Source organism: Lemur catta, chromosome 1 (assembly GCF_020740605.2).
Source record: "Lemur catta isolate mLemCat1 chromosome 1, mLemCat1.pri, whole genome shotgun sequence".
NCBI lineage: Eukaryota > Metazoa > Chordata > Mammalia > Primates > Lemuridae > Lemur > Lemur catta.
Window position 1 is genome coordinate 285,672,443 of NC_059128.1, and position 24,956 is coordinate 285,697,398.

Below are 24,956 nucleotides of genomic sequence, written 5' to 3' on the forward strand. Positions count from 1 at the left end.
CGCGCACGTTCCCCCACACTGGACACAGAGCTCTCCCGCCACACCCGGCTGCGGGCGGGACCCAGGCCCGTGGACTCGTCTTCTCCCAGGGGCTCCCTGGCCCAGCAGGAGGGACCCTGGGGCCAGGCTCGCTCCTGGGTCTGCCCGGGGGCACCTAGCTCTCGGGTGTTTGGGGGAAGCTTGTAGTCAGAGGGCAGGCGCATCGCTGTAGGAGGCAACTGGGACCGTGAGCACTGGGGTCCCGTTTCCCCTGCAAGGCGCGTTCCTGAACCCCAGTGCATTCCCGGTGCGACACGGGAGAGGGAAGAGTGGCCTGGCGGGTGGGTGTCCGCCCCGCTGTGGCCAGGACCTCCCTCCCCTGCGTGCAGGCAGGCCCGGCTGACACAGCGCCCACGTCTGCGGACCCGGTCCCTGACCTCTGTCCTCCCCTGCCAGGGACGGTGGCGCCAGCCTGGCAGAGCCTCAGGGGCAGCAGAGGTACGAGACCCTGCCCAGCTCCCTCTCTCGTGCCCCCCGGTCACTGAGGGACCCACAGCCCACGGATTTTGAAACTGTCAGCCGGGGGTGGCCTGGAAGAGTTCTGTGTCCAGTGAGCCGCGATGTGTGTCCTTGCTCAAGGGAGAGTTGAGACTCAGACTTCCCCATGGGTGACCCCAGCCAGGAGAGAATGGCCTGAGGTGTTACTTTGTCATTTAAAAACAAAGAAAAAAGGCAAATACAACTTTTTCTCATGTTTTGTTATGATGTAAAGGAATCTTATCAGATCTGCACTAGGGAGCGTCCAGGTGTGTCCACCGAGGGGGGCACGGCGCCTCACATGCACCCCGCGTGGGTCAGAACAGGCCTGGTGGCCGCTCTGGCCGCGCCTCCCCCCAGCCCACCCCACGCTCAGGTCCGTCCTGCCCTGGCAAGGAGCCCTCTCCTCCGGGGCAGGGTTCATCCCCCCTCACAGGTCAGAAAATGACCCAGAGAGACAGGGACCTGCGTGTCCCACCTGAGGGGCCAGCCCTGGGCCTCACTGAGCAGGGACTTGGGGCCATGGGCTCCCCAGCAGGGTCCTGGCTCAGAGCTCTGTCTCATTGCCTCCCCTGAAGTTCATGGCCGGTTAGCGGGTTAGTAGCCTGTGTGGGCTCCACCCTAATGTTTAAACAAACCATGATGATATCTGCGGTAAAATGTGTACTTTTATTCAAAAGGAAGGTGCATTAATACGATCAAATATGGAGTCCGTAAAACCACATGGTTGGGGTCACAGGTCCAGCCCGAGGGGCAGGGCTGTGACAGGGCGGCTCTGGCCAGTGCCTGGGCCCCAGTTGGGCTCCCCTGTCCACCCACAGAGTGGGTGCTGCACACGCCTCTCTGCTCACCGCGGCTGCAGGTTGCTACGCAATGGGTGCTGGGCCCGAGGCTGTCACTAAGATGTCAGCCTTTCTAGAGCCCAGCCCCACTGCCGTGGGACAGTCTAGCCTGGCCAGGGCTCAGCCTGGGCGGTGGACAGGGGACAGCAGCACCTGGGAGTCACTGCTGCACTCAGGTGGCCAGGAGCAGGACTTTTCCAGGACAGGACCTCAGCAGCGGGTGTGAGTGAGACCTGAGGAGCCGCCCTCCGGGTCCCTGGGACTCAGCCCCCACGTGCCAGCTCAGGGGCAGACAAAGCACAGCCACAGGTGGTGGCTGAGGATGGCCCCGCGCCGCTGCTGCCGAACTGGTCAGGATGAGAAGACGCCCGTTGCTGTGGGTGCCCCAGAGCTTCTGGCATGGCGGGGTCAGCGATAAGGGTTCAGTCAGGCAGAGCCTGCTGAGGAGTGAGCAGACACAAAACATCACCACGTGATGTGAACAGAACGACAAATCAGAATATTACAGTGGTCTAGCACAAAGAATTCCTTGTGCCTTGGAGTTCAGCCAGATGTGGGGGCTGAGAGGGCAGCAGCCCCGAGTGTCACAGCCCCAGGGCCTCACGTTCGGTGACACGTTGAACCTGAGCAGGGCTCCTCACAGCCTTCCTGCAGGCGGCGGGCTCCCAGTTCCGAGTCTAGGGTGCTGCTGTATCTGATAAGATGCTTTCACTTCCCAGGCCCGGGCCTCCCTCCCCTGGGGTCAGGTCTGCTTGAAGCTGGGCTGCAGCCAGGTCCCTGGGCCTTTAACTGCCAGGTTGAGTTGTTTATGACAAAAACTCTTGGCGGATTCAAAACGTGGGAGGGTTTGGGGTCCACAGAGGTGACACGTGGCCTTCCCTGAGGTATTCCTCTGGCATGCGTGGGGACCCACATGGAGACACTGTGGGGGCCTCGGGTCCCACAGGAAGTGGCGTGGGGCCAGGCACGGCCAGGGGCTGGAGGCCACATCCCTCCACACCCGTGGCACCACCAGGCCCGGCGTGGCAGCTTCCACGGCACCAAGGCCTGACAGCTTGTCTGTGGTCTTTACTCTCCCTTGACTCTGTGTGGTTCGTTGGTTGTTGGCCATGAATTTGAGTCACTGAGGCATCTCAGCGATGGGCCGTCGAGGCAGGCGAGGGCTGCCCCACCCCCCAGGGTGCAGAGCAAGGGTCGGGGAGAAGAGGCTGCCTGTGGTCGGAGCCGCTGTTCAAAGGCAAAGGAAACAGTGAAACCCCGCCTGAGCCCTCTGGGGTGCCGGGAGCGTGTCCCCAGTCACGGCAGCCGCCCTGCCCCCCTGCCCCAAGGGGCCGCCCACTGGAGGTTTCATATGAGAGGTGATGAGTCGGGTCAATCCTGAGGTGGATTTAGATCCATTTCCCACTCAATCTGGCACTTGCAACGTTGGTTTCGGTCTTTTAAAGCCTTCTGTCTTTGGGTTTCCTGGGGTAAATATTTCCCAAAAGTGTTTGCGTGGATGGTTGATTAAATTTCCAAAAGGTTAATAATTAGTGGACCTCTTACTTGGAGGTCAGACAGATCATTCTTAATTCTGAGACGTTTTGCTTTCAAGAAGTGCAGGGGAGTGAGGGGGGAGGTGCGGAGGCTGCGCCATCCCTGCCCCTGCCTGGGCCCGTCCACGGCTATCCGTGCAGGGCTGGCCCTCGGCCCCCAGTGGGGCAGCTGGGGCGGCCAGCGGGGCAGGGCCCCGGCGCTGGGCGGTGGGCTGACGTGTGTTTCTCTCTCCGCAGGCCTACACCATCCAGGGACAGTACGCCATCCCCCACCCGGATGTGAGTGTGCACGGTGTCTTCCTCCCCCCACTTTCTCGTCGTCCCCACCTCCCTGCATGCCGCTGTTCATTGCTACAGCATTAATATTACACAATAATATTAATCCGTTCTCAGTGTTCCTGACCTGTGTCGTATCCATATGACCTGGAATAACCTTTTAACCTCTTAGCACTAACTCTGCTTGTGTTGAGGACTTGGCCTGATGTCAAATTGTTTCGATTGTTTGCTGTGGTCCAGGGCTTGCCTCCCACGCGGGGCCCAGACCGTAATCGCAGAGCAGCTCCTGGCCCGTGCAGGAGCCACGTGACAGGGTGGCGAGGGTGCGTGTCCACCCTCCGTGGGCGGGGCTGGCACGGTGCTGATGTGCACCCACAAAGCCGCTGATGGCATCAAAAGGTCTTCAGAGAGACCTCGAGAAGGACATGTAAGTGCCTAGTGAAGCCAAACTGTCCCCTTTCAGGGCCCGGTTGACACACGTGGCCCGTCCGTGCACAGAGAGCCCAGCTGTCGAGAGCACATGGGACAGGCCTTCGCGTCCATCCCAGAGCTAGTGAGAGGCCTCGAGGGGCTGGGTGTGCCTCAGACATCCACCTCCTGAAGGTGTCACCGTCTGGATGCAGCCTCAGTGCAGGGGACGGAGACTCCCTGAAATGACTTCGAGGAGCAAAATCCTAGATGCCTCTTGGCCATCCAGCCGCTCCATGCGGAGGCCTGTGGCCTCCCTGCTCTGAGCCAAGGGCCCGAGAGATAAAGGGCTGTTCCCGAGAGGGTCTGGGGTCCTCTGGGTCACGGGGTCTGTGCTGGTCCGTGCTGGGAAGACAGGCGGGGAGGAAAGGGGGGAGAGACAGACTCCACACCTGGAAGCCGCCGAGTGCTGCCGGCGGGGGAGCAAACCTGCCCTGTTCTGAGGGCTGTTCTCTTCTCTAAGCCATTCTGAGCATTTGCCCTGCTCAGCAGCTGCTCCTCGGGACACATTTCCGTGCGCTGCTCTCTGCAGCCGTGAGTGGCGCCTCTGTGCCAGACCGGCAGGCGGCTGCGGCCAGCCCGCGTGCTCGGCGTCTTCTGCAAACACTCTCGCTTTTGGCTGAGCAGCAAAGAGACGTTCATCTGAATAAGATGGGAAGGCAGGTCAGGGGAGGGTTCTAAAAATGTGCTAACATTGAATGAGTATTTGAAATACAGAGATTCAATTCACTGTCACTGCAGGAAAATTTTTATTGAGCTGAAAACAGATACTGATGGTTTTTCTTTAAAAAAAAAATTCGCATAAAGCAACACATGAAACAAATCATAGGGAAACATTGATAAAGAAAAGTCCTTCCCGCCTGCCCCCAGAGGCCGTGTTTAGCGGTTCCTGGGTTTGGTCCTGTGGCGACTCTTGCCGTACTGTAATCAGCAACGCCCCGTCCTCAGGTGATCCACGGTAGGCACGTCTGCCTGTCCCCATGCGGGAGGTCCAGGCTGTGGCCACCTCACCTCCACATCCCCCCGACCACAGCACGCTGTTAGGGCTTCGCCTAGTTGACGGTGCTGGGCGTGTGTACATTCAGGGCGCTGTGCGTGTGCTGGGTGTGTGTGCGTTCAGGGCGTTGTGCATGGGTGGGTGTGGGGGTGTGTGTGTGCGTTCAGGGCGTTGTGGGCGGGTGGGTGTGTGTGTGTGCATTCAGGGCACTGTCCGTGTGCTGGGCGTGTGTACATTCAGGGCGCTGTGCGTGTGCTGGGTGTGTGTACGTTCAGGGCGCTGTGCGTGGGTGGGTGTGTGTGTGTGTGCATTCAGGGCATTGTGCGCGGATGTGTGTGTGTGTGTGTGTGCGTTCAGGGCGCTGTGCGTGGGTGGGTGGGTGGGTGTGTTCAGGGCGCTGTGCGTGGGTGGGTGTGTGTGTGTGTTCAGGGCGCTGTGCGTGGGTGGGTGGGTGTGTGTGTTCAGGGCGCTGTGCGTGGGTGGGTGTGTGTGTGTGTTCAGGGTGCTGTGCGTGGGTGGGTGTGTGTGTGTGTTCAGGGCGCTGTGCGTGGGTGGGTGTGTGTGTGTGTTCAGGGTGCTGTGCGTGGGTGGGTGTGTGTGTGTGTTCAGGGTGCTGTGCGTGGGTGGGTATGACGCCTCCACTAGAACATCCTGAGTGAGAGAAAATCAAAGCAGAAGCCGAGTGGAGTCAGGCCATTTCCGGAGTGGCCAGTCTTCGTGTAGTGCTGGGTGCGGAGTGGCTGTGCACATGGAGAAAGGCGTGTGTGCAAAAGCAGGTTTGAAAGCCCGGTCCCTCGGGTTCTGTGAAGCTCTGGAACTCAAAGGAAATGCAGTGTCTGGCATCCTTGGCAAAGAGCAGTTGAACTGACTGGACCAATGTTTGTCTTTACCCCACCCAATAGTTCTGAAGTCAGATGTTCAGGACTGCAGGGATCCTTTGGTGAACGCCCGCGGGTTTCCTGTGTTCTGTGGCCAAGGAGCCTGAAGCTCCCGCTGAGGCCTTTGTGGGGTGGACCCTGGAGTTGCAGACACGCAGTCTGTGGTCTGAAGTCCCCAAGGCTGTGGGTGTGCGCACTCGTGTGAGAGAGAGACAGAGATTTTGATTGGTTTGGTTGATTGATTTTTATATTAATTGGTTGTTTATCGCTTTCCCATGTAAATTTATTAGTATCTCTTATAAACGGGTGTTTTACAGATTATTTGTTTTAGATTGGTAATTGCCTCCTTGCATATGGTAGAGATTTAAAATACCTAGAATATTTGTGTCCTTCCAAAACATGCGGGAACCTAGTCCCAAGGTGATGGTGTGAGGAGGCGGGGCCTCTGGGGGTGCACAGCCCGTGAGTGGGCTCAGTGCCCTCAGGAAAGGGGCTTCCAGGGCCACGCACCCTGCACCCTCCCACCACGTGGGAACATGTGCTCACAGCGCCTCTGGGAAGTAAAGACCTGGCCTTCCCAGGACCAAAGCTCCTGGCACTTTGATCTCGGACTTCCAGGCTCCATACCTGTGAGCAATAGATTTACACTGTTTACAAATTACCTCGTGTGCGGTATTTTGTTACAACGGCAGGCGTGGCCCAGGCCACGTGGTTGTTTATCGTGAATTAGCTTTCAGTGAAGATGTGCCGTTTTCTGTCAGTACCGTGGGGCTTGGTGAGCAGCCGTCAGCAACGGAAGAGTGGAAGCTTCCGTGAGGGCTTTGCTAGCAGGCACGTAAGATTGAAGACTGGCCAATCACTTAGGTGAGCCATTGAAAACAAAAATAAAACACTGTTTGGTGACACAGGTGGTGATGGCCCAGAAGGCAATTCTGTCTGAGCTTAGCATTTAGTAGGAATTTTTAAAGCTTCAATTTCTTAGAACACAAATATAACAGTTATAAAAAATATTGTTTTACAATGTAATTGAATACAAAGTTCATTCCAGCCCTAGTGGCTGACGTGTATACCGCAGCCTCCTCTCAGCTTGACCTCATACCGGACTTGTGGGCCCTAAGTCGGACACGTAGGTGGTAAGAAAATGTATTCCTCGGATCTAAGTATTTCTGTATCTAAATCTAAAGTGTGCGTGTTTTCTGGGCCCAACTTTAAAGAGTGTTTTTAGTTCACTCCTGTTTGAGCACCACTGGCACCGCCAGTCTCCCCCAGTCTCCGCGTCACCGTCCTTGCTCTCCCCAAAGCCTTCCAGAAGCTCACAGTACTCGGAGAGCCCAGGTGTGTGGAAGAGGCGCCGAGCCCCACCCTGCAGCGGGGGGACTCTGGAGGGATGGATGGATGTGTCGGGTCATCTTCAGTCCAGTCTGGTCAAGCTCTCCAGGCAGCCACTCGTCAGCTGTGGAAACTGTCCCCGTACCTACGCATGTCCTGTCAGCGTCAGGTTGCTGCAGTCTACGAACTGGGGACGGAGTGGATGCAGGGGCTGGCGAAGCCGGACGACACACTGAGGATCCGACGGACAGCTCGGTTCTCTCTCCAGTTTTGCTGTCCCTGTGGTTACGGTGGGACAGTGACACCAGTAAGGAATTGCCTTTTCCTGGAAGAAATTAGTGAACTTGAAAAATACCCTCCTTCATGTGCATCTGTATTTCTAGTCTGCAGAGTTCGCCTCCCTTAGGCAACGTCCCGTCATGCAAAGGGGTGCTGAGAGCAGGGAGAGGGAAAACACGGTGGCGCTGACAGAGAGCCTGCCACCCGGGCCCGCACCGCCCTGCAGAGCAGCAGGGACAGCAGCGCAGCTGTGCAGACGCGGGACTGGAAGCTGGGCAGGAAGCGGGCCGGGGCTGGGTCAGGGAGTGGGACGAGGCCACCCTCCTCGGTCGCCAGGCCCTCGTGTTAGGTTGTGCTGGGAGTGAAATGGGCACCAGCGTCTGCTGAGAAGTTTGTTCTTTAGTGAATAAATCGTGGGGAAATTGCACAAGCGTGTGTCACAGTGACAGAAATAGTATTGAAAGTGTCCCTTCATCCTAGCTGTGCAACCGCAGGGACCCTGTGGGTGTTGCACCCTTCTCTGTGGACACGTGAAGAGCACATGTAGGCCCCTGTGGTCATCCCGCCCGTCTGCAGCGATTTGGGCAGATTGTGGCAGGGCACCCTCCCCTCCCACTCTTCAGAGTCTCCCTGCAGAACGCGCGGGGAGGGTGAGAGAGTGCCCCTCTCAGTGTGGGAGGGGTGGAAAGAGTAGCCAGAACCGCAGCCCACAGGCACCAGTGGGTGGGCCCGGCCTCTGCCGCGGAAGCCTTGTGCTTCCCAAGATCATCTGCTGGGAGTGGTGGCGGCGCGGGCAAGCCTCGCCACCGCCCGCCTGCTGCAGAGCAGGGCTGCTGCAGTCGCGCCCCCCGCCCTCGCCGCGGGCTTGGGGTAAACCTTTCTTTTCTCCGGGTCAGACACACAGAGCACCTCCCTCCAGCCCTCCCGTGCCCGTCCCCCCACCTGCCCTGCTCAGAGTCGCACTCTGCGTTGTTCAGGAGCCCCTGGCGACTTGCGTGCACCTGTGAGCCTGGGAAACACGGGCACGGGACGGAGCGGGCGCAGCATGCGTGCAGTCGGAGCCCCGGGAGGAGAACACGGGACGCAGAGGGGAATTCCAAGAGACACACCGAGGATTTTCAAGTTAAGGAGAGAAACCAATCCTCATGCTCAGAAATCCCGGCAGGATAAACCGGGAGGAATCCATCTCAGACATAGCGAAACAGAATTACCTAAGCCCAGAGTCCAGAATCAGAGCCCAGACGCGCTCAGAGAGAGTGTGGCTATGACAGGGAGTGACAGGAGAGACCTGGCTGACGCCTCCCCAGCAGCGGGGAAGCCAGAAGGTGACGGACGCACGGGAAAGAACAGTCGCAGCATCAAGCCCTGTCCTGAGGGAGGGTGTTCCCAGGGCCTGAACGCGGCCGTGTCCAGACAGACCCCGCGACCAAGCGGCCCACAGCAGACAGCCTTTGGGAAAAGGAAGTGACCCTTGAGGAGGCTGGAGACGCAGGGAGCAGCGGTGCGCAGCGGCGCTAAGTGGATAGGAACATCACACGCGGGCAGTGTGGGGCGGGGAAGCCCGCCGTGCCACTCCGCCAGGGCGCACACGGCCAGCGCGTGAGTTACACTCAGTCACACGACCTCTGTGACGGCACAGGCAGACGGTGAGGGAAAAACTACCAACCAACGCAGCAGAAGGAAAGGAGTGGGGGGAAGAAGAGAAGCCCTCGAAAGGCAGGACAATTAGAAAATAAGACAACGGAAATTAGTCCAAGCGTAGGGTGATTGTGGTCCACGTAAACGAGTGGAACCTGTTCCTCGTTTGTGGTGTAGATACAGCACGTGTCCTTGTGCACAGTGCGTGATGCCTGATGATGGCAATAAACACAGTCAACGATTATGTTCCTGGTTTATGCACTTACGATGCAGTACTTGTTGTCGTTATTTTAGAGTGTACTCCTTCTACTTAAAAAAAAAAAAGTTAGCTTTAACCAGCCTCAGGCAGGCCCTTCAGGAGGTATCCAGAAGTCCTTGTGATGTGGGAGGTGACAGCTCCAGGCCTGTTGCTGCCCCTGAAGACCTGCCAGTGGGACAAGACGCGGAGATGAAGCAAGCGACACGGATGGCCCTGACCCTGTGCAGGCCTAGGCCGGTGTGAGTGTTTGTGTCTTAGATTTTAACAAAAATGTTTTTAAAATACATGATTTTTAAAATAGAAAAACTTACAGAGTAAGGATATAGGCCAGGCGTGGTGGCTCACGCCTGTAATCCTAGCACTCTGGGTGGCTGAGGCAGGAGAATCGCTTGAGATCAGGAGTTTGAGACCATCATCAGCAAGAGCGAAACCCTGTCTCTATTAAAAATACAAAGAAATTAGCCAGGCAACTAAAAATAGAAAAAAAAAACTTAGACGGGTTTGGTGGCGCATGCCTGTAGTCCCAGCTACTTGGGAGGCTGAGACAGGAGCATCACTTGAGCCCAGGAGTTTGGGGTTGCGGAGAGCTGGGCTGAACATACCTAGCTAGGCTGAGTCTCTAGCAAGACTGTGTCTCAAAGAAAAAAAAGGATATAAAGACAGTATTTTCGTACAGCTGTAGAATGTTTGTGTTTTAAGCTAAGTGCTATTACAAAAGAGTTAAAGTTAAAAAATTTAAAAGTTTATAAGTAAAATTATAATAACGTGAGGTTGATTTATTATTGAAGAAATAAAAAAATATTTACATAAACTTAGCGTAGCCTAACGGTACAGTGTTACGAGTCTACGGCCGAGCACAGAACGTCCGAGGCCTTCGCACGCACTCACCGCTCACTCGCTGACTCGCCCAGGGCAACGTCCAGGCCTGCGGGCTCCCTTCGTGGGGTACCGTTTTTATCTTTCATGCCATGTATTTGCTGTACCTCTTCTGTTTAGAGACACAAATGCTTGCCCTGTGTTACAGTTGCCCGTGGGCTTCAGGGCAGACCAGCTGTGGAGGTTTGCGGCCTTGGAGCTGCAGGCTGTGCCTGCGCCCAGGCGTAGCTGCACCGCCTGGGCCAGTGTGCTCACTCCGGGACGTCTGCACGACAGCAGCATTGCCTGATGATGCGCTTGTCCCTGTTGCAAGGGACACAACACTTGAATTGGAAATCAGTAGTGAAAAGATGACTTTATTTTAAGTTGCCTTTATTGAAAGTTAAGGAAGACCAATTCCACAATAAATGGAGAGATACCGTATTCATGAGTAGAGATACTAAGTATCCTAAAGACATAAGTTCTCTCTGAATTACACAAAGGCAATACAATTCCAGTCAAAATCCTAGCAGATTTTTGGAGGAACTTAAAATGCTATTTTAAATTTTTTATGGAAGAGCATAAGCCAAGATCAGGACACCCATCGGTGAGGAGGTGCGGTGGGCTGGTCTGTCCCAGTGGATGCGCAGACAGGCTGTGGTTGGAGTGAGGGAGGAGAGACGGGAGACCTCTGGGTCAGACCGGAGAGCCCGGGATCCCCCACGCGGGAGGGAGGCCCAGCCTGCCCGGCCTCAGTGAGAGCCCCGGAGAGAACACACGGTCCACACACGGTGCCCAGACGTGGTTGTCCACGCGGGGAAATGGATCGTTATTTAAAGACAAACAGAAACATTTGTTATATATCAAGAACTGCAACACTGGAGAAAAAGCACTTTTAGAAGACAATGCAGGAGAATGTCCTTCTGTTCTCAGGTCAGGGAAGGATTTCTTCAACGAAACATAAGCACAGGCCATAAAGAGGGATATTGATGAATTTGATTACGTTAAAATTCGGGATTCTGTTTCTCTAAAGAAACCTTAAGGGAGAGTGGGGAACAGACCTGTGCAATGTGTATAGCTGAGGCAGGATTAGTGTCTGAAATGCCTGAGGAGTTGTGAAATCAGCAACAATCAACACGTTGAGAAAAACGGGCAAAAGACAGAAACAGGCATTTCCCGGGAGGAGGAACATGAACGCCCTGAAACCACGCGGCAGCCTGCTCCTGGCCTGGGTGGCGGCAGCTGGCGCTTTCCCTTCACGCCTGGGCCGGGCGGCAGACTCGCCAGCGCTTACAGTTTCAGTGTTTGCTCTTTATTCCGGCACGGTGTTAAGTGGAAAAGACAAGTTACAGAGAAACCTCTGTAATGTGATGCCTCCCTTTCCCCTCCCCGCCCCTTCTCCTCCCCTCCCCCTCCCTCCTTTTTACCTGCCCTCTCAATGGTTTGGAGACACTATTGAGAACCAAAAATCTGATTTTTTTTTAATGGCAGAATTATCTCAAAAAGTGGACGGCCCCTTAGCACTTAGTCCTGTTCCCTCCTTTAAAAAATGTGGGAATTGAGTCCTGGAGAGGCGAAGTGGCCTGACCAAGCGTGGGTGGAGCCAAGATGGGACCCACAGTCCCTGCCCCGCACTTATGGGCGTGGCCTTGCTGGCCCCGCCTTCCTGGTGCCGTCACCCAGGTGTGTGGTGGGGAGCGGAGGGGGACACATCTGTCTGACGGTGCGGCTGTTCCTTTGTGCAAAGCAGGGCGCGTGTGGGGGCAGGAGGGGTTGCAGCTGCAGCCTCTCTGACCAACTGGACGGGAGTGTCTGGGTGCTAGCGCGGCCCTGCCAGACTCCGGGTTTCGCCTGCTCTACCTGGGGGTTCCGTGACTGGGGGAGGAGGGACCAGAACACGGGGGATGGGACAGCCCCAGGCGCACGAGCCGAGTCGCATGTGGACAGTGCCGCAGCGTGCCGCTCACTGCCGTGGGTGCCGTCTGCAGACTGGGCAGCCGCGGCCCAGCGAGACCAGGTGACTCGTCTCCACATGTGGGTCAGTGTCAGAGCCAGCTCTGGCCAGGTCCCTGGGCTCTGGGACCCAGGCATGGCCCAGTCCCATCCCCGTCCTGACCAGGGCAAGGCTGTGCGGTCTTTGGGGGGTGCAGAGACAGACCAGAGAGGGCCTTGTCCTCGGTCCTCTGTCCTTGTGGGGCACAAGGCCAGCTCAGCTGGTGGAAATGTGAGCATGGCCAGCACCCAGCCCCACTGCGGGTGAGGAGACCGCGCTGTCTGCAGCCACACGGGCACCTCCCATGGACAGTCTCACCAGGGACGCAGTGGGTGGGTGCGTGCTCTTTGTCTAGGCGCCTGAGACTTCACTAGGACCCCCGAGCTCACCTGCTTCCACGCAGAGCGGGGTCTCCAGCTGCCTCAGGGCCTGCGTCTCACCCAGAGGTGCAAAACTGTCCCTGTGGCTGCAGCTTGCGTCCTGGGGGCATTGTCTCTGGGTAGGCTCTCCTGGCACCTTGGTGGATACTCCACTTGGGTGCGCCCGTTACCGTGCCCACGAGGGTTTGGTCCAGGCTGGCGCAGGTGTCGCCCACACCGGAACCAGGCACCGTCCACCTGGGGCAGTAGCGGTGCTCTGTGGGGCAGGCAGGAGCATTATCAGCGCCCCAGGCCCTGCTGTAGCCTTGATAATTGCCACCTCTTCAGGGGACTCGAAAAGCTGAGTCTGACCCCAAGTCTCTGTGTCCCCTCACTGGGGCACCTCCTGGCACCTCCCTTGCACCTCCCGGCCGCGACAGCTGCAGCCAGGTGACCCCCCCAACCCCGAGCAGGCCCAGCCCAGGTGCCTCAGATCAGGGCACAGCCGAGAGGGCGGAAGAGGCCCAGGGCGTGTGGGATGTGCCCAGCCCACGTGCTCGCCAGGTGCGTCTGGCAGGCAGGTGCTGCAGGGCCCAGGCCAGACACACAGTGTTTGTCAGCTTGCTGCAGTGACAAATGCTCCGATCTCGAAGCTCATGCACACGCACCAAAGGTTCTGTCTCCACGGCGTGACAGGATATGCTCGCCACGGGGTCTGTGCGGACCTTGGTGCCAGGACCCGTCCCGTGGAAGCCAGAGGCCAGGCTGACCCACCCTCGCGCCAGAGCCCTGTTCCCGCAGGCCTGGCCCCAGCCAGCCCGCCCCGGCTGCGAGGCTTTCCGGGAGGCCCAGGCAGGGGAGCAGCCCCTGGATCCTGGTGCTGGAACAGGAGGGTGCCCTGCTCCTGCGAGGCCCACACAGACCCCACGAGGCTCAGCTGTGAGGTGCCACCTCGTGGCACAGCCCCCTGGGGCCACAGGGCCGACATGGAGGGGTCTGATCAGACCCCTGGAAGCCAGCCCCTCTTACTGGGGACAACAGCTCTGCTGCCCAGGTGTCCACAGCCCCAGCCGTGGTGGCTGCGGTGGCCTCTCACAGCACCCCCATCCTGTCACCTGCCTGGCTGTGGGGCGGGCACCAATCTGGCTGCGCAGGCTGCATTTGGTTTGGGGGCAGGTACCTCCCAGCACGCGCCTTGGCACCCTGGTGCCCTGGCTGCAGGCCCACGACACCCTCTGTGGAGCAGCCCTGAACTCCAGAGCGTGGGCGGGTTCCAGGCGTTCAGCCTGCTCCCTTTGCTCCCAAGATGCGGCTTCGTCTCGTCACATTTACCTTTATCTTCTGCTATTTTTAGTTTTTATTTAAGAAACGAGGCTAAGAAAAGATAACTAAAGAACGTGCATCAAAGCCCCCCTTGAGAAGCGTGTGGCTGTGCGTTGGGAGGCGGGACGGGTGTGGCCTGTGGGTGCCAGGGCCACGTCATAGGCAGCCTCCAGGCCACTGCCCCCACGCCCCTCAATGCCTGCGCGCACCCTCCCAGCACCAATGGTCTGCAGTCCCGGGGAGACGAGACGCTCCCTGGAGGTGCCTGGAGGGCAGGTGTGTGGGTCCTGGGTGCTCCCAGATCCCCCTGGGTAAAGCCAGGCCCTTGGAGAGGGTGTGTGCCAAGCCTAGCTTGGGGCTGGGGCCAGGGCAAGGTCTGCACAGGGCTGTGGACCCTGCAGGTGACAGCACAACTTTCATGAGTAGTGACTTGACTTTGAGTCTCTTAGAAGCCCAGCTAGCCTTGCTCTGTGGCTCAGAGCCTCTGTGGGCCACTGGCCTTGGCCAGCCTCCGTCCACACCGGCCTGGTGAGGGAGGCCTGGCTGGTCCAGGCGGGGCTGCCCGGGAGCCAAGGAGGGAGCACGGCGGCTCCCGGCGCCGCCCGTGGACTGCCCGCAGCCGGCAAGGCGGGCCCCATTGGCTTCTCCCAGGCCAAGTCCTTGAGTCTGCGCGTCCGCCATGTGTCCGCATGGCTCTATCTGTGCAAAGTTCTGTTACTGCCGTTTTGATTTGGTGTGACTTGTACTCGATGACAATAACCTTCTTAGCTCTCGTGTCCCTCCTACCCCAGCAGTTGACCAAGCTCCACCAGTTGGCCATGCAGCAAACCCCCTTTCCTCCCCTCGGACAGACCAACCCCGCTTTCCCCGGTACGTACCCAGCCCTTTTCTGACCTTCTCTTCTCACCTGGGGACTGTCTCTGAACTGTTTGCTCAGTGCAGTGTGTAGGGCAGGTACAGGTGAAGCCTGAGTGTCGCTGGTGCAGGGCCGACAAGCAGTGGGTTGCTCGGGGCCGGGTGGGGGAGGTCAGTCTGTCTGTCCCCCACTGCGACTAGCGTACCTCACAGTTGGCCTCGCTGCGTCCTTGCTTGTGAAGCGATGTCTGCCCTCCAAGGTCCGCGCTTGCCGGGCAGCTCTCTGTGCTGCTATGGGGGGCTTCCTGCGGGAGGCGTCCACTTGCCCATTCCCGGAGCACTGCCGTCCAGGCGGAAGTGTGGGGCAAGCAGGTGTGGGTGCTGCTCTGCGGGAAGCCACTGTACATCCCGGGTGGCGCCCACGAGGATGGCCCCTGCCCTGCTCCACTGCGGGAAGCAGGGACCCCAGCCCGTCCCAGCCCAGATGCTGTGGCAGGGCAGGCGGAGTCACTGGGCACAGCTGAGCCGGCTGCGGCGGGCAGCTGGGTGTCCCTCCCCAGAGAGGCAGGGGCAGAGCCACACCTGTGGCCGTGGCTGAGTGGGCCATCGGACATGGCTTAGCTGTGCCTGCGCCAGTCATATTTTGAGCTTCCCTAGTTAAAGGGACCGTGCTTATCTCCTTGAGGGCAAAACATTAAACCTGTCTCTTCTTTGCTCTCCAGGAGAAAAGCTGCCTTTACACTCCTCCGAAGAAGCTCAAAATCTGATGGGCCAGTCGTCAGGTAAACAGCCACACTGGGGGAGCAGGCACGGGCCCCCGCTCTGCAGTCCTGTGGTCCCCACGTCCGAGTGTGGTCAGCAGCTTCCAGTGGCCAGAGCCGTGGACCAGCCTTGGCCGGGGCCCCACTGTGCTGGGGCTGGGGGGATCCGAGGGGGCTCAGCGCAGCACCTGGTCGCGGTAGAGTCCGGTCAGGGTGCACCCGCGGTCTGTGGGAGCAGGTATCGGAGAATTTACCGTGGTCTGCACTGTGAAAATGTGTTTCATAGGAGACACGAACAAACCCTTAAGGAGAAAGACTGGTGTGTGCAGCGCTGTCTGCAGCCCTTTGATTTCCATGAAAATGGTTGTTCCTGGATGGCCTGGGGCAGCCTACAGATCCGTAGATGCATCTGTCTGGAGCGAGCGTTGAGATGGAGAAGCTGGGAACCTGGCAGGTCCCTGGGTCCCTTAAGGAAGACGCCACGCATGCTCCAATCCCCAGGCCTCCTGGCCCACGGCCGGTGCCATGGCCCCCCAGCTGCCAGGGCGTTGCCGAGTGACGACCCTCCCTCCCCAAGGCCGCAGGGCCGCTGTGCACACACACGCTGGCCACAGCAGGGTGAAATCGGGTGGGGTGAGGAGAGCTGTCTGATTGTGGCAATCCTGGGGACCGACGCCTGGGGGCCAGGGCACGCGTGGGTTTAGGCTGGGGCGGCACTGCTTGTCTCCCAGAGCTGGAGCATCATCCTCCTCACAAGAAAGGTGCTCACCGTACAGCCGTGTTGTCCTGAGATAGATGAACACTTGTCTTAAACAGATATGTCTTTCAATTCTTAGTTTAATTTTAGTGCCCTCATAAAAGGAATTCTGATACTGTCCTCCCCTCAGTCAGAATATCCCAAGTTCAACTGCTGTGACTCTGCTGTGTGTTTGCCCTGAGCTCTGCGTTGTTCCGGAATTCCTGTCCATGACTCAGGCAGCACCAGGGAATCTCTTAAATGACATTTTCATTGTCACCATTTATGGGATGTGTATAGATAGTTGAATTACCAAATAATTGTTCTATTGAAAACATCCTTACTAAAAGAAGGTAAAGAATAGAAACTCTAGGTTTAAACACACAGAAGACAAATAACGGACAGTATGGAATGATTGGTTCATTTGGCACCTGCCATCTGTGCCCCCACTGTGTTGGATGCCCCCAGACCCACACCCACCCTAGGGTCCCTGCCTGGGAGGGAGGCCAGGAGGGAGCTGGAGTGTGGGCAGCTGCCCACCTGGGGCCGGGGATGCCAGGGCATGGCTGGAACATGGAGTTGAGTGGGGCAGGGGGCACCATGAGGAAGTAGGAGCTCCCTGAGGTCATGGGGCATCTGAGGTGCATTTGGGAACGTGGGCTGCATGGAGACCAGGCTGAGGGGGAGGGTAGAAGTGGGGCCACAGAGCAGGCATGGGGGGCTCAGGTTCCAGGGCATCCTGAAGGTTCCTCAGCAGGTCTGTGGTGGTGGAGGGTGGATCCCGGGGCTCTGGTGTCTGGGCTGAGCTGCAGGATCTGGCCAGGAGCCATGTAGGGCCCAAGGGGCAAGCAGGGCCTCAACTTTAGCCTAGGTTGGAGCCGCCTCCTGCTGGGGAAGTGGAAATGCTGAGTGTGGAGAGAGAAGGAGAGAGAGGAGAAGAGCTGGCCTATTCCTGAAGCCAGAGCAGGTTTTGTGCCTGAGCTCTGAGAAGTCATCTTCTACTCGAGAGTTGTGAAGGGAACAGCCTGGGCTTGGGGATAAACTGGCCCCACGTCTCCGCTGTTCAATGTGGAAAGGTGGAGTCTGGCTCTGGGTCCAGCAGCTGATTTTTGACTCAGTGAAGCTGTTAGGTCTCCATGCTCCAAACTGGGAGACCTGCCCGGTGGGCCTGAGTGTCCAGGCCCGGCTGTGCACAGCCTTTGGATGGCATCAGGTCAGGAGCTGAGCAAGAGGCAGCTCTGCAAGCTTGGCCACCGGCAGCACTCAGGTGGGGCACCGGTGAGGCAGACTGGGCCTCGGAACTGGGGGTCTCCGAGAACACAGGGAGGGTGGGCACTCAGGGTCAGTGTGACCAGCGTGCTTGTCCCCTGGGCACACCATGGAGGCCCTGAGTCACGCTGGGTGACCCTGCCCCTCAGCCTGGGGCTGGCTGGGGTGCCTGTGCCAGGTGTTATGAGAGATTACACAAACGTGGCAGCAAAGTGAAATCATGATGTGCCCAAAAAAACAGTGAAATGTCATTCTGCTTGGGTTTCTTTTTCCTTCTTTTGAGGAATGCTGGGACTCAGGAGGTTGGGTTGAAGTTTAGGACTGAAAACTCACAGGGTCCTGGGCCTCAGGGTTGTGCTGGCTCTCATCATCGGGCCAGCACTCTAGCCCTACCTTGCCCAGGCCAGTGGAGTGTCAGCCAAATGCTGGGGTGTGACCATGAGAAGCCTTCCTGCCAGCCTAACCATGTCCCCTTGCTATGCCCAGGTCTGGACGCCAACCCCCCAGCCAGCACTCACGAGCTCACCATTCCCAATGATGTGAGTATGCCCCTGCACCCTCCTGTCCATGTGCAGAAATGCCAGGTGTGGGTGGCTGTTAGCTCTGCCACCCTTGGGCAGAGGGACCCTGCTCAGTGATGGCCTTACCACCCGACCCCACTGTTTCATCTTTTTTCCTCCTTCCTTTCCCATTTAAGTGTGTTTAATGCCCACAAAAGGCATGTGGTTTTACACCTCTAAGATATTAAACAAGAATGGGCCAAAGAGGACTTCATGGTTTAATCAAAAGTCAGTTGAGAATTGGACTGGGAACCCACGTTGCTGAGAAGGCACTGCCCCAGTTCAGGGTCAAACCTTGAAGAACAGGGTGGCCAGGAATTCTCTGGAGTGATCAGCCCTGAAACCTCTAGAAGCTGGGGAGGCTCCCTGAGTTGGTTCCAACAGACCTGAAGTTGGCTGGATGTCACAGGTCTGGATTCCCATATCTAGTGCCTGTCAACCTGTTCACACCTGAGGGTGTGGCCTTACGAGCTCCTCTCAACACACCAGTTCCTCCCCAGACTAAGCAGGGGTCTGGTGGAGAGGGAGGACTATTCTCTGTATCCTTGGACTACCCCAAACTGAGAGACCATGGAGGGTGTCCTTGAAGGGTAGCTGCCAGAGCAGCAGGGAGAGTCCCTGTATGGGCTGTGGTGATGGCTGCACCCCTTCTGGGTCAAATGTCCAGGGGCCTTCTTTGCCCTAAAGCTGTGGACTTCAGGAACCTTCACTGTTCTGCCCCTTGCACCTGCCAGGCAGGAAGTCCAAGCCCTGCCTCTTCCTTTCATGGAAGCTAACAACCAGAAGCACAGATTTGGGAGTTCGGGGAGATCACCCGTCCTGAATGTGGAAGATGGACGATGAGATGGAGCAGAGGCAGAAGAGAGCAGGGGCACCAGAGGACAGGACCACGAGGCCATCTGGCCAGTGCCACTAACCCTCCTGAAGAGCTATCTCGTGGCGATGCCTGCTCCAGGCCACCTCTGTAGGGGCGTTCTTCAGGCACAATCTGCAAATCTGTTCAGAGCCGCTCGGACACTTATGCTCAAGCAGCCTTGTCACCAGCCTTCTGGTTCCCACGAGCATTTCTGAGGTTGGGCCAACTTGAACAGCAGCAGCACAGAACCGTCTTCCCAGCAGGGGTCACCTGCCTGGCACCGCTGCTGCCCCCACATTCTTGGAGGGAGGGATTTGGGTTTCTTGCACCCCCCACTGTGATGATTCCTTGAAAGTGTGGATTCTGTCACCCTCCTGAGTCTTTTCACCCGGTGACAAAGCCAGTGGACCTTCTGCCCTGTAGGGTTTTTCCTTCTTAGCCGGTCACCTCAGTCACACTGTCTCACCAGCACCGGATACGGATGCTCTCGGCCAAGCTTGTGTTTTAACCCTGAAATGAACTTAAACCAAGAGAATGAGGCATCTTGCGGAGAGCTGGTGCCTCTGTTTCCTGCGGCCTCCTTTGCCCAGACAAGTGCTGCTTTTCCCAGTTCTTGGCTGCCCACGTCCCACCTGCCTGGAAATCTTTCTAGGGAGGGAAGACCTGCCCCTCAGAAGGAGGGTGGCTTCACTTCCCCCTGTGCCTTTGGGGGACACCCTCCTGCACTGCTTCATGGCAGAGCCGTTGGCAACACTGATAGGGGCTTTCTCCTGCTCGCCCCTGGGCCTCGGCGTCTGGGCTGCAGGTGCAGGCACGTTTCCGCCAGAGCTGGTGTTCAGCATGTGGTGGCTACCTGCCACCGTCTTGGAGAAAAACCAGGAAATAAAATGTGCATTTGTGCTGATGCTTGCCTGTCACCTCATCCACATCTGTTTCTTGGTCACAGTTGGATCATGCCGATGTCCGCAGGTCGTCTCAGCTTGCCTGCAGAAAGACACTTGGTTGCAAGAACGTCAGACTTAGGCTCCACAGCACAGCCACTGGGGACATAGGCCTTTGGGTCCATTTCTGACAGTCACCATGGGCCTCCCTCATGGCCCTCTTCTGTGATTGCTCTTGGCCACATCTTCTCTGGTGTCCATGGTCACTTGCCTGCTGGGGCTTGGCCCCTCTTGGGTCCTGAGCAGCAGAATCCCCAGGGCCTTCTGGGAGAAGGAATTGGAGGTGTCAGACAGTGGGCTCGAGGGGGAGAGGGAGGGTAGGTGTTACTGCCATTCCTGTGTGATGCAGCTCTGATGTCTGGTTAGGAGGGGCCCCGTTATTTCAGAATATTTCTATAGTTTGTCTTTAAATTTGCAATGGAGCCACACAAGGGTGAGAGGAGAGAGTGATCTCTGGGCTGTTGGGGGCTGGGGGCCGGCAGGTGCGAGTGGGGCTGGGTAGGAGCACCCTTGGGCTGCAGGGCCCGGCCCAGCGGGTCTCCTCTCTCGCACCGAGCAAGCCCAGGGCAGGGTGCTGGGAGAAGCCTGTCCTTCTCACATCCCTTTCTGACTGCGGAGGGCACCGCCTCAGAAGTCACAGTGACATGGTCAGCGTGGCATCTGTCGTGGGGAGGGCGTGCCGACTGCTCACCTGCACTCAGACCCCACGGCTGTCCGGAGGGCAGAGAGGCTGGAGGCAGAGGCAACGCCCCCGACAGCCAGGGGAGAGATGCCCTGAGCAGCTCGCCAGGGTGTGGGAGGAGGCGGCGGGAACAGGAGGAAGTTCCAGGGCGCTGCTGGCCGGGAGGGTTTGCAGGTGGAGGCAGATGTTGAGAGAAGAGGGAGGCGCTTTGTGCTGGGGGGAGACGGCTCCCCAGTGGGCTTGTTGAGCAGAAATCAGAGTACAAGAGGCTGTCGGCACTGAGGGTTCAGCAAGCACCACTGCGCTCCAGGGCAGAAAATGCTAGAAAGGAAAGTGGGCTGCCACAGTGGCTGAGGAAGGGGCCACATGGAGCCTGGCAGCCCACGGCTGTGCGCTTCCTCCTGAATGTTGGCATTTTACCAGGACTCATGGTCACAGTGCTGGGGGGACACTGAGGGGACAGTGGTACTGCCTGGTCAGAGATGGGCCCTGGGCAGAGATGGGCCCGCAAGGTCTCTGGTCCCTGTGGCCACATGCAGGTTGGGGAGCCACCTCCTGACCCGGAGGTGGGGGATGGGGGCAAGCCTGGGAGATGCATGTGGGGCCTGGGGAGGTGGCGGCAGGATTGGGGAGGTATGGGTGGGACCTCAGTGTGGGTGGGGCCTGAGGGGTGTAGGTGGGGCCTGAGAGGTGTGGGTGGGGCCTGAGAGGTGTGGGTGGGGCCTCAGTGTGGGTGGGGCCTCAGTGTGGGTGGGGCCTCAGTGTGGGTGGGGCCCAGAGGCACAGGCAGGAGATGGAGGAAGCTGGGAGCTCTGGCTTGTCTAGAGCAGAGGCCTCTAGATGTTTATAAAGACTGATGGTTTTATGGTCTAGTGAAAAAGCTGGTTGTAACCTAGGTAACCAGCGGAGATGGCATGAGGCGCTGTGGGTCTCCTTGGGGACAGCAGCTAGCTTGCAGGGAACTGTGCTCCCTGGGCTGAGGGGCGGCTCGCCACGCAGGCTCAGTGTGGTCCACGTTTGGAAGTGGATTTTCCCTCTGCACCATCTCACGGCCCATCTTGACGCAAGAACAGAAGAACAGAATGTGTTTCTGACACGGGGTTCACCACGGTTCTGACACCCCCGACCAGCAGCCCCAAGCGGAGGTGGCAGCAGAAACAGACTCAGGGCTGGTGTTGCCCTCTGCCACCCGGGCGAGCTCCAGTCTGGCTCTCGAGGCCATGTGTCTGGCCACTCCTTTTTCCTGTCCTCGCTCCAGAGCTCTCCCCGTTGGCCTGTGTGAGCACGGAGGGATTCCATTCCATCTGAAAGTCGAGTGTTGCTGGCTGGCTCCTCTGCAGTCTTCTCTGGGGGCCCGAGATGCCCCCTCCACAGCAGGGGACTGGGAGGGGCCTACACAGGGCGACTGTGGCCACAGAGAAGGCCTTGACCCCAGGGCTGCGCCCGGCGGCCCAGCCCTGCTGCTTCAGGGAGGGCCTCGTTCTTGGCGACCACCTCAGCCGGAGGCCACCACATCCCCGCTTTGAACAGCTCACAACATGGGAGTGAAAGGGCACGTTTGACACGTCTTCAGAATTTCACTGAGTTCATCCAAAGATGGCTTTTAGGCAGCAGTGAGTTTTGCTGAGGCTTCAGATACACATGTCTTCAACAAGCTTGGGCCACTTCCACTCTGGGCAGAACCGTTGTCACCCTGAGGATGCAGCCAGAAAGGTGCTGACGTGACTTCAGCTGACACTGGCATCGGGGCCAACGCAGCACCCGCCAGCCTGGCTCAGAGTCTCTCCCGACCAGGCCCCCGGCAGAGACCAGGGTGAAGAGCCGAGGCCCAGACTGCGCCCTCTCGGCCCGGCGGGCCTCCTCCAGGAGGGCGCTGAGCAGAGGCAGCTCCAGGCTGGCAGGCAGAGGTGGGGTCTTTAGTCCCATCTCCCCGACACGGGTCCTGGGTCAGGTGATACCCTGCAGCTGCCAGGCCAGCTGTGCCTCTTCCCTCGGGAGCCCTGAGCCCAGGGCTGGGGCTGGAGACCAGGGCTGGCGGCCGACGTGCAGCTCCCGGGGCCATCTCGGACTCTCTAAGAAATTCCCTCCCTCCTCTTTTTCTAGCTAATAGGCTGCATAATCGGACGCCAAGGGACCAAAATCAATGAAATTCGGCAGATGTCTGGAGCTCAGATCAAAATTGCCAATGCCACCGAAGGGTCGTCCGAGCGTCAGATCACCATCACGGGGACCCCGGCCAACATCAGCCTCGCCCAGTATCTCATCAACGCCAGGTGAGCCGCCCGCGGCCTCCACGTGGATGCCCCACAGGGACCCCCGGCCGCTGCCCACACCTTAGCTGACAGCGGCGAGGCGTGGGGGCCTGGGCTGCGCTCTGCCTCCCCTCCGTGCGTCCCCCCGGCTGGGTGCCGGGGAGTCTCCACGTGGACGCTCCACCCTCACCCTGACCCTTCGCTTTCCGCACCTCCAGTGAAGAGCAGGAATCAGACAGTGAGTGTCCCCAGGAGGGCAGGTGGCCCGTGTGGCCCTGGACAGGTGCCTAGACGTTGGCCCCTGTGGGTGGCAAAGCTGGAAAGCCAGCCCTCGTGCGCACAGAGCCGTCCACAAGGACTGGTGTTCTGGTGTCTGCCCCACTGCCTCATTCTTCCTCGCCAGAGAAAAGTGCGGGGTCGGGGCAGGAGAGAGCTCCGCAGGGCCCCTTCCTTCCCTTTGTCCTGTGCAAACGTGGTCCGGAGCCACAGCGGGCCCAGCTTGGCCCCGAGCCAGCGCCCGTGCAGCCACACGGGCCGTGACACGGGCACCACCAGCTTGCGCCGCTGGTGTGAGGAACACAGCGGCCTCACTTCCTCCTCCCGCCAGGGCCCCACGCGGGCCTGTGGAAGGGGGCTGGACGGGGCCTCCGAGTGGACACGGCCGTGTGGGTGTGTGACTCCCTGTCCCTGTCCTGGAGCCCCTCCCACGGGGCCCTGCCCAGCTCCCTGCGGCTGCCCTGTCTGTGGGGCTGGCCAACCTGGAGCCAGTCTGGGGACAGGGCCTGCTCCACGCCTGCCCAGTAGCATCATATCAGCCCCCTGGGACCGTGCTGGGGGTGGGGGCTCTTGCCCACGGCACGTGCACTCCTGTGGCAGCCACCGTGGGAGTGGGGCTCGGGAGGCTGGAGTGCCCGGGGGGCAGACGCGGGGCTCCTGCGGCTCCAGCACCTGAAGGACTCGAGGCCCCACCCACAGATCTGACGTGGTGACAGGTCCCGCTCAGCCCCGGCCACTGAAGAGTGGATGGGTCACACGGTGACAGTGGGCCGGCCGAGGCTGTGAGGGGGCCGCGGAGCCCCCGTCTCGGTCCTGATCCATCTGTGAAGGTGTGGTGACCTGTCTCCGTCTGTGCCTTGTCTTGCAGGCTGACGTCCGAGGTCACCGGGATGGGCGCGCTCTAATCCTGCCCAGCTTCCTCTGCTCCGCGGCAGCCGCGTCACCGCCCGCTCGAGCCCCGGCCCGGCTCGCACACTGTACAGACCACCCGCCCTCCTGCAGATCCAGAGGGCCCCTCACGAGCAGACGGGGGTGCCACGTCACACTCGCAGCGAGGCCGACCCGCGTCTCCGCGAGCCCCAGGCCCGTCCCGGCCGCCTCTGTGAATCCACGTAGGCCCCGCTCCGTCCAGGCGTCGCATGCTGCGGTAGTTCCTTCACACGCGTGGGGTGTCCCCGTGAGACACTTAGATGTATTGCTGCTTCGTGTCAGTGTACCCGTCTGTTCAGGGGTCGGCGTGGCGCTCCGACAGCACATCTGCACACGCCCTCCTCTGCCCCGAGACCCCTCCCCTCTCACTTGGCCCTGTCTGAGGCTCGATTTCCCCTGAGCCCTGTCGTCTGGGCTCACGTTTCCACCTCAGGGGCTTGTGCTGGGATCGGGGGTGCCCCTCCCGCAAGCCGGGGGAGTGTGAGAGAGGGAGCTCGGAGGATGTGGGGCCGTGGCCCGGGGGGTGCAGAGGTGGCGGGTGGTGGCCCTGACTTCACTGCGATGTCACGTGCAGGAAGGCCCTGCGCCCGGGCGTGTCCCAGGGAGGACGGGGAGCAGGGATGCACCAGGAAGCCCCTGCGCCCCTCGGAGCTCAATAAATGTCGTGGCCCCCACCGGCTCTGGCTCTCGTCTCTGCCCCACCCAGCGCCTCCAGCCCCGTGAGCCCGAGCCCCGCACGGGACCAGGCTGCCGCTCACGGAAGCCGCGGTTCTTCCCCACGTGCAGACTCGGACTCCGTTCCCTCCTTCCCCAACTCGAATAAGCTTTTTCATTTTTACTTAGGAAAACCTACTGAAAATGACAAAAATGAAAGTTCTGTTCTTGCCCAGACACCAAAGTGCCAGTCCCTGATCTGAGACCTGCCTCCCCTGCGGCTGCCGTGGGCACCGCGGCCGGGGCCTTCCCAGCGTGGCACGTGGCCACACCCACCCAACTGTCCTGTGGGCCCAGCAAAGTCTGGTCACCGTCACTGCTCCTGACTGTGCCCCTCCAGGCAGAAGCCCTGGCTGCAGCTCGAGCCCACCTTGGCAGCCCCCCACACTCCCCCCAGGTGGTTGGTGACAAAGGACCCAGCCTTGGGGCAAGGGGTGTGCTGAGCACAGGCACCTGGGAAGGGGGTGTGGCGCTGGGCTGTGTGGGGCCCCCGGAGGCTCCTGCCACAGCCCTGCGGGCTTGGGGCACCACCTCCCACCTGGGACCCCCGGAGGCCGGAGGGCCTGGCCGATGCACA

The 24,956-nt window shown here is 59.2% G+C and overlaps 1 protein-coding gene across 11 annotated transcripts in view; it reads left to right on the forward strand.

Moving 5' to 3' along the window:
- PCBP3 (poly(rC) binding protein 3) overlaps positions 1-24,339 on the forward strand; it is a 146,621-nt gene extending 122,282 nt beyond the window's left edge. For 6 of the 11 annotated variants that reach the window (XM_045540847.1, XM_045540848.1, XM_045540841.1 and 3 more), the window contains 6 exons: positions 3,131-3,172; positions 14,339-14,417; positions 15,125-15,184; positions 17,655-17,707; positions 22,311-22,480; positions 23,604-24,339. In XM_045540847.1, coding sequence (XP_045396803.1) covers positions 3,131-3,172; positions 14,339-14,417; positions 15,125-15,184; positions 17,655-17,707; positions 22,311-22,480; positions 23,604-23,640 — 441 coding nt within the window. In that variant the 3' untranslated portion in view covers positions 23,641-24,339. Of the gene's footprint in view, positions 1-3,130; positions 3,173-14,338; positions 14,418-15,124; positions 15,185-17,654; positions 17,708-22,310; positions 22,481-23,603 lie in introns of those variants that run through there. The other 5 variants (XM_045540842.1, XM_045540844.1, XM_045540846.1 and 2 more) reach the window with 2 other exon arrangements.
- Positions 24,340-24,956: the final 617 nt, after the last annotated feature.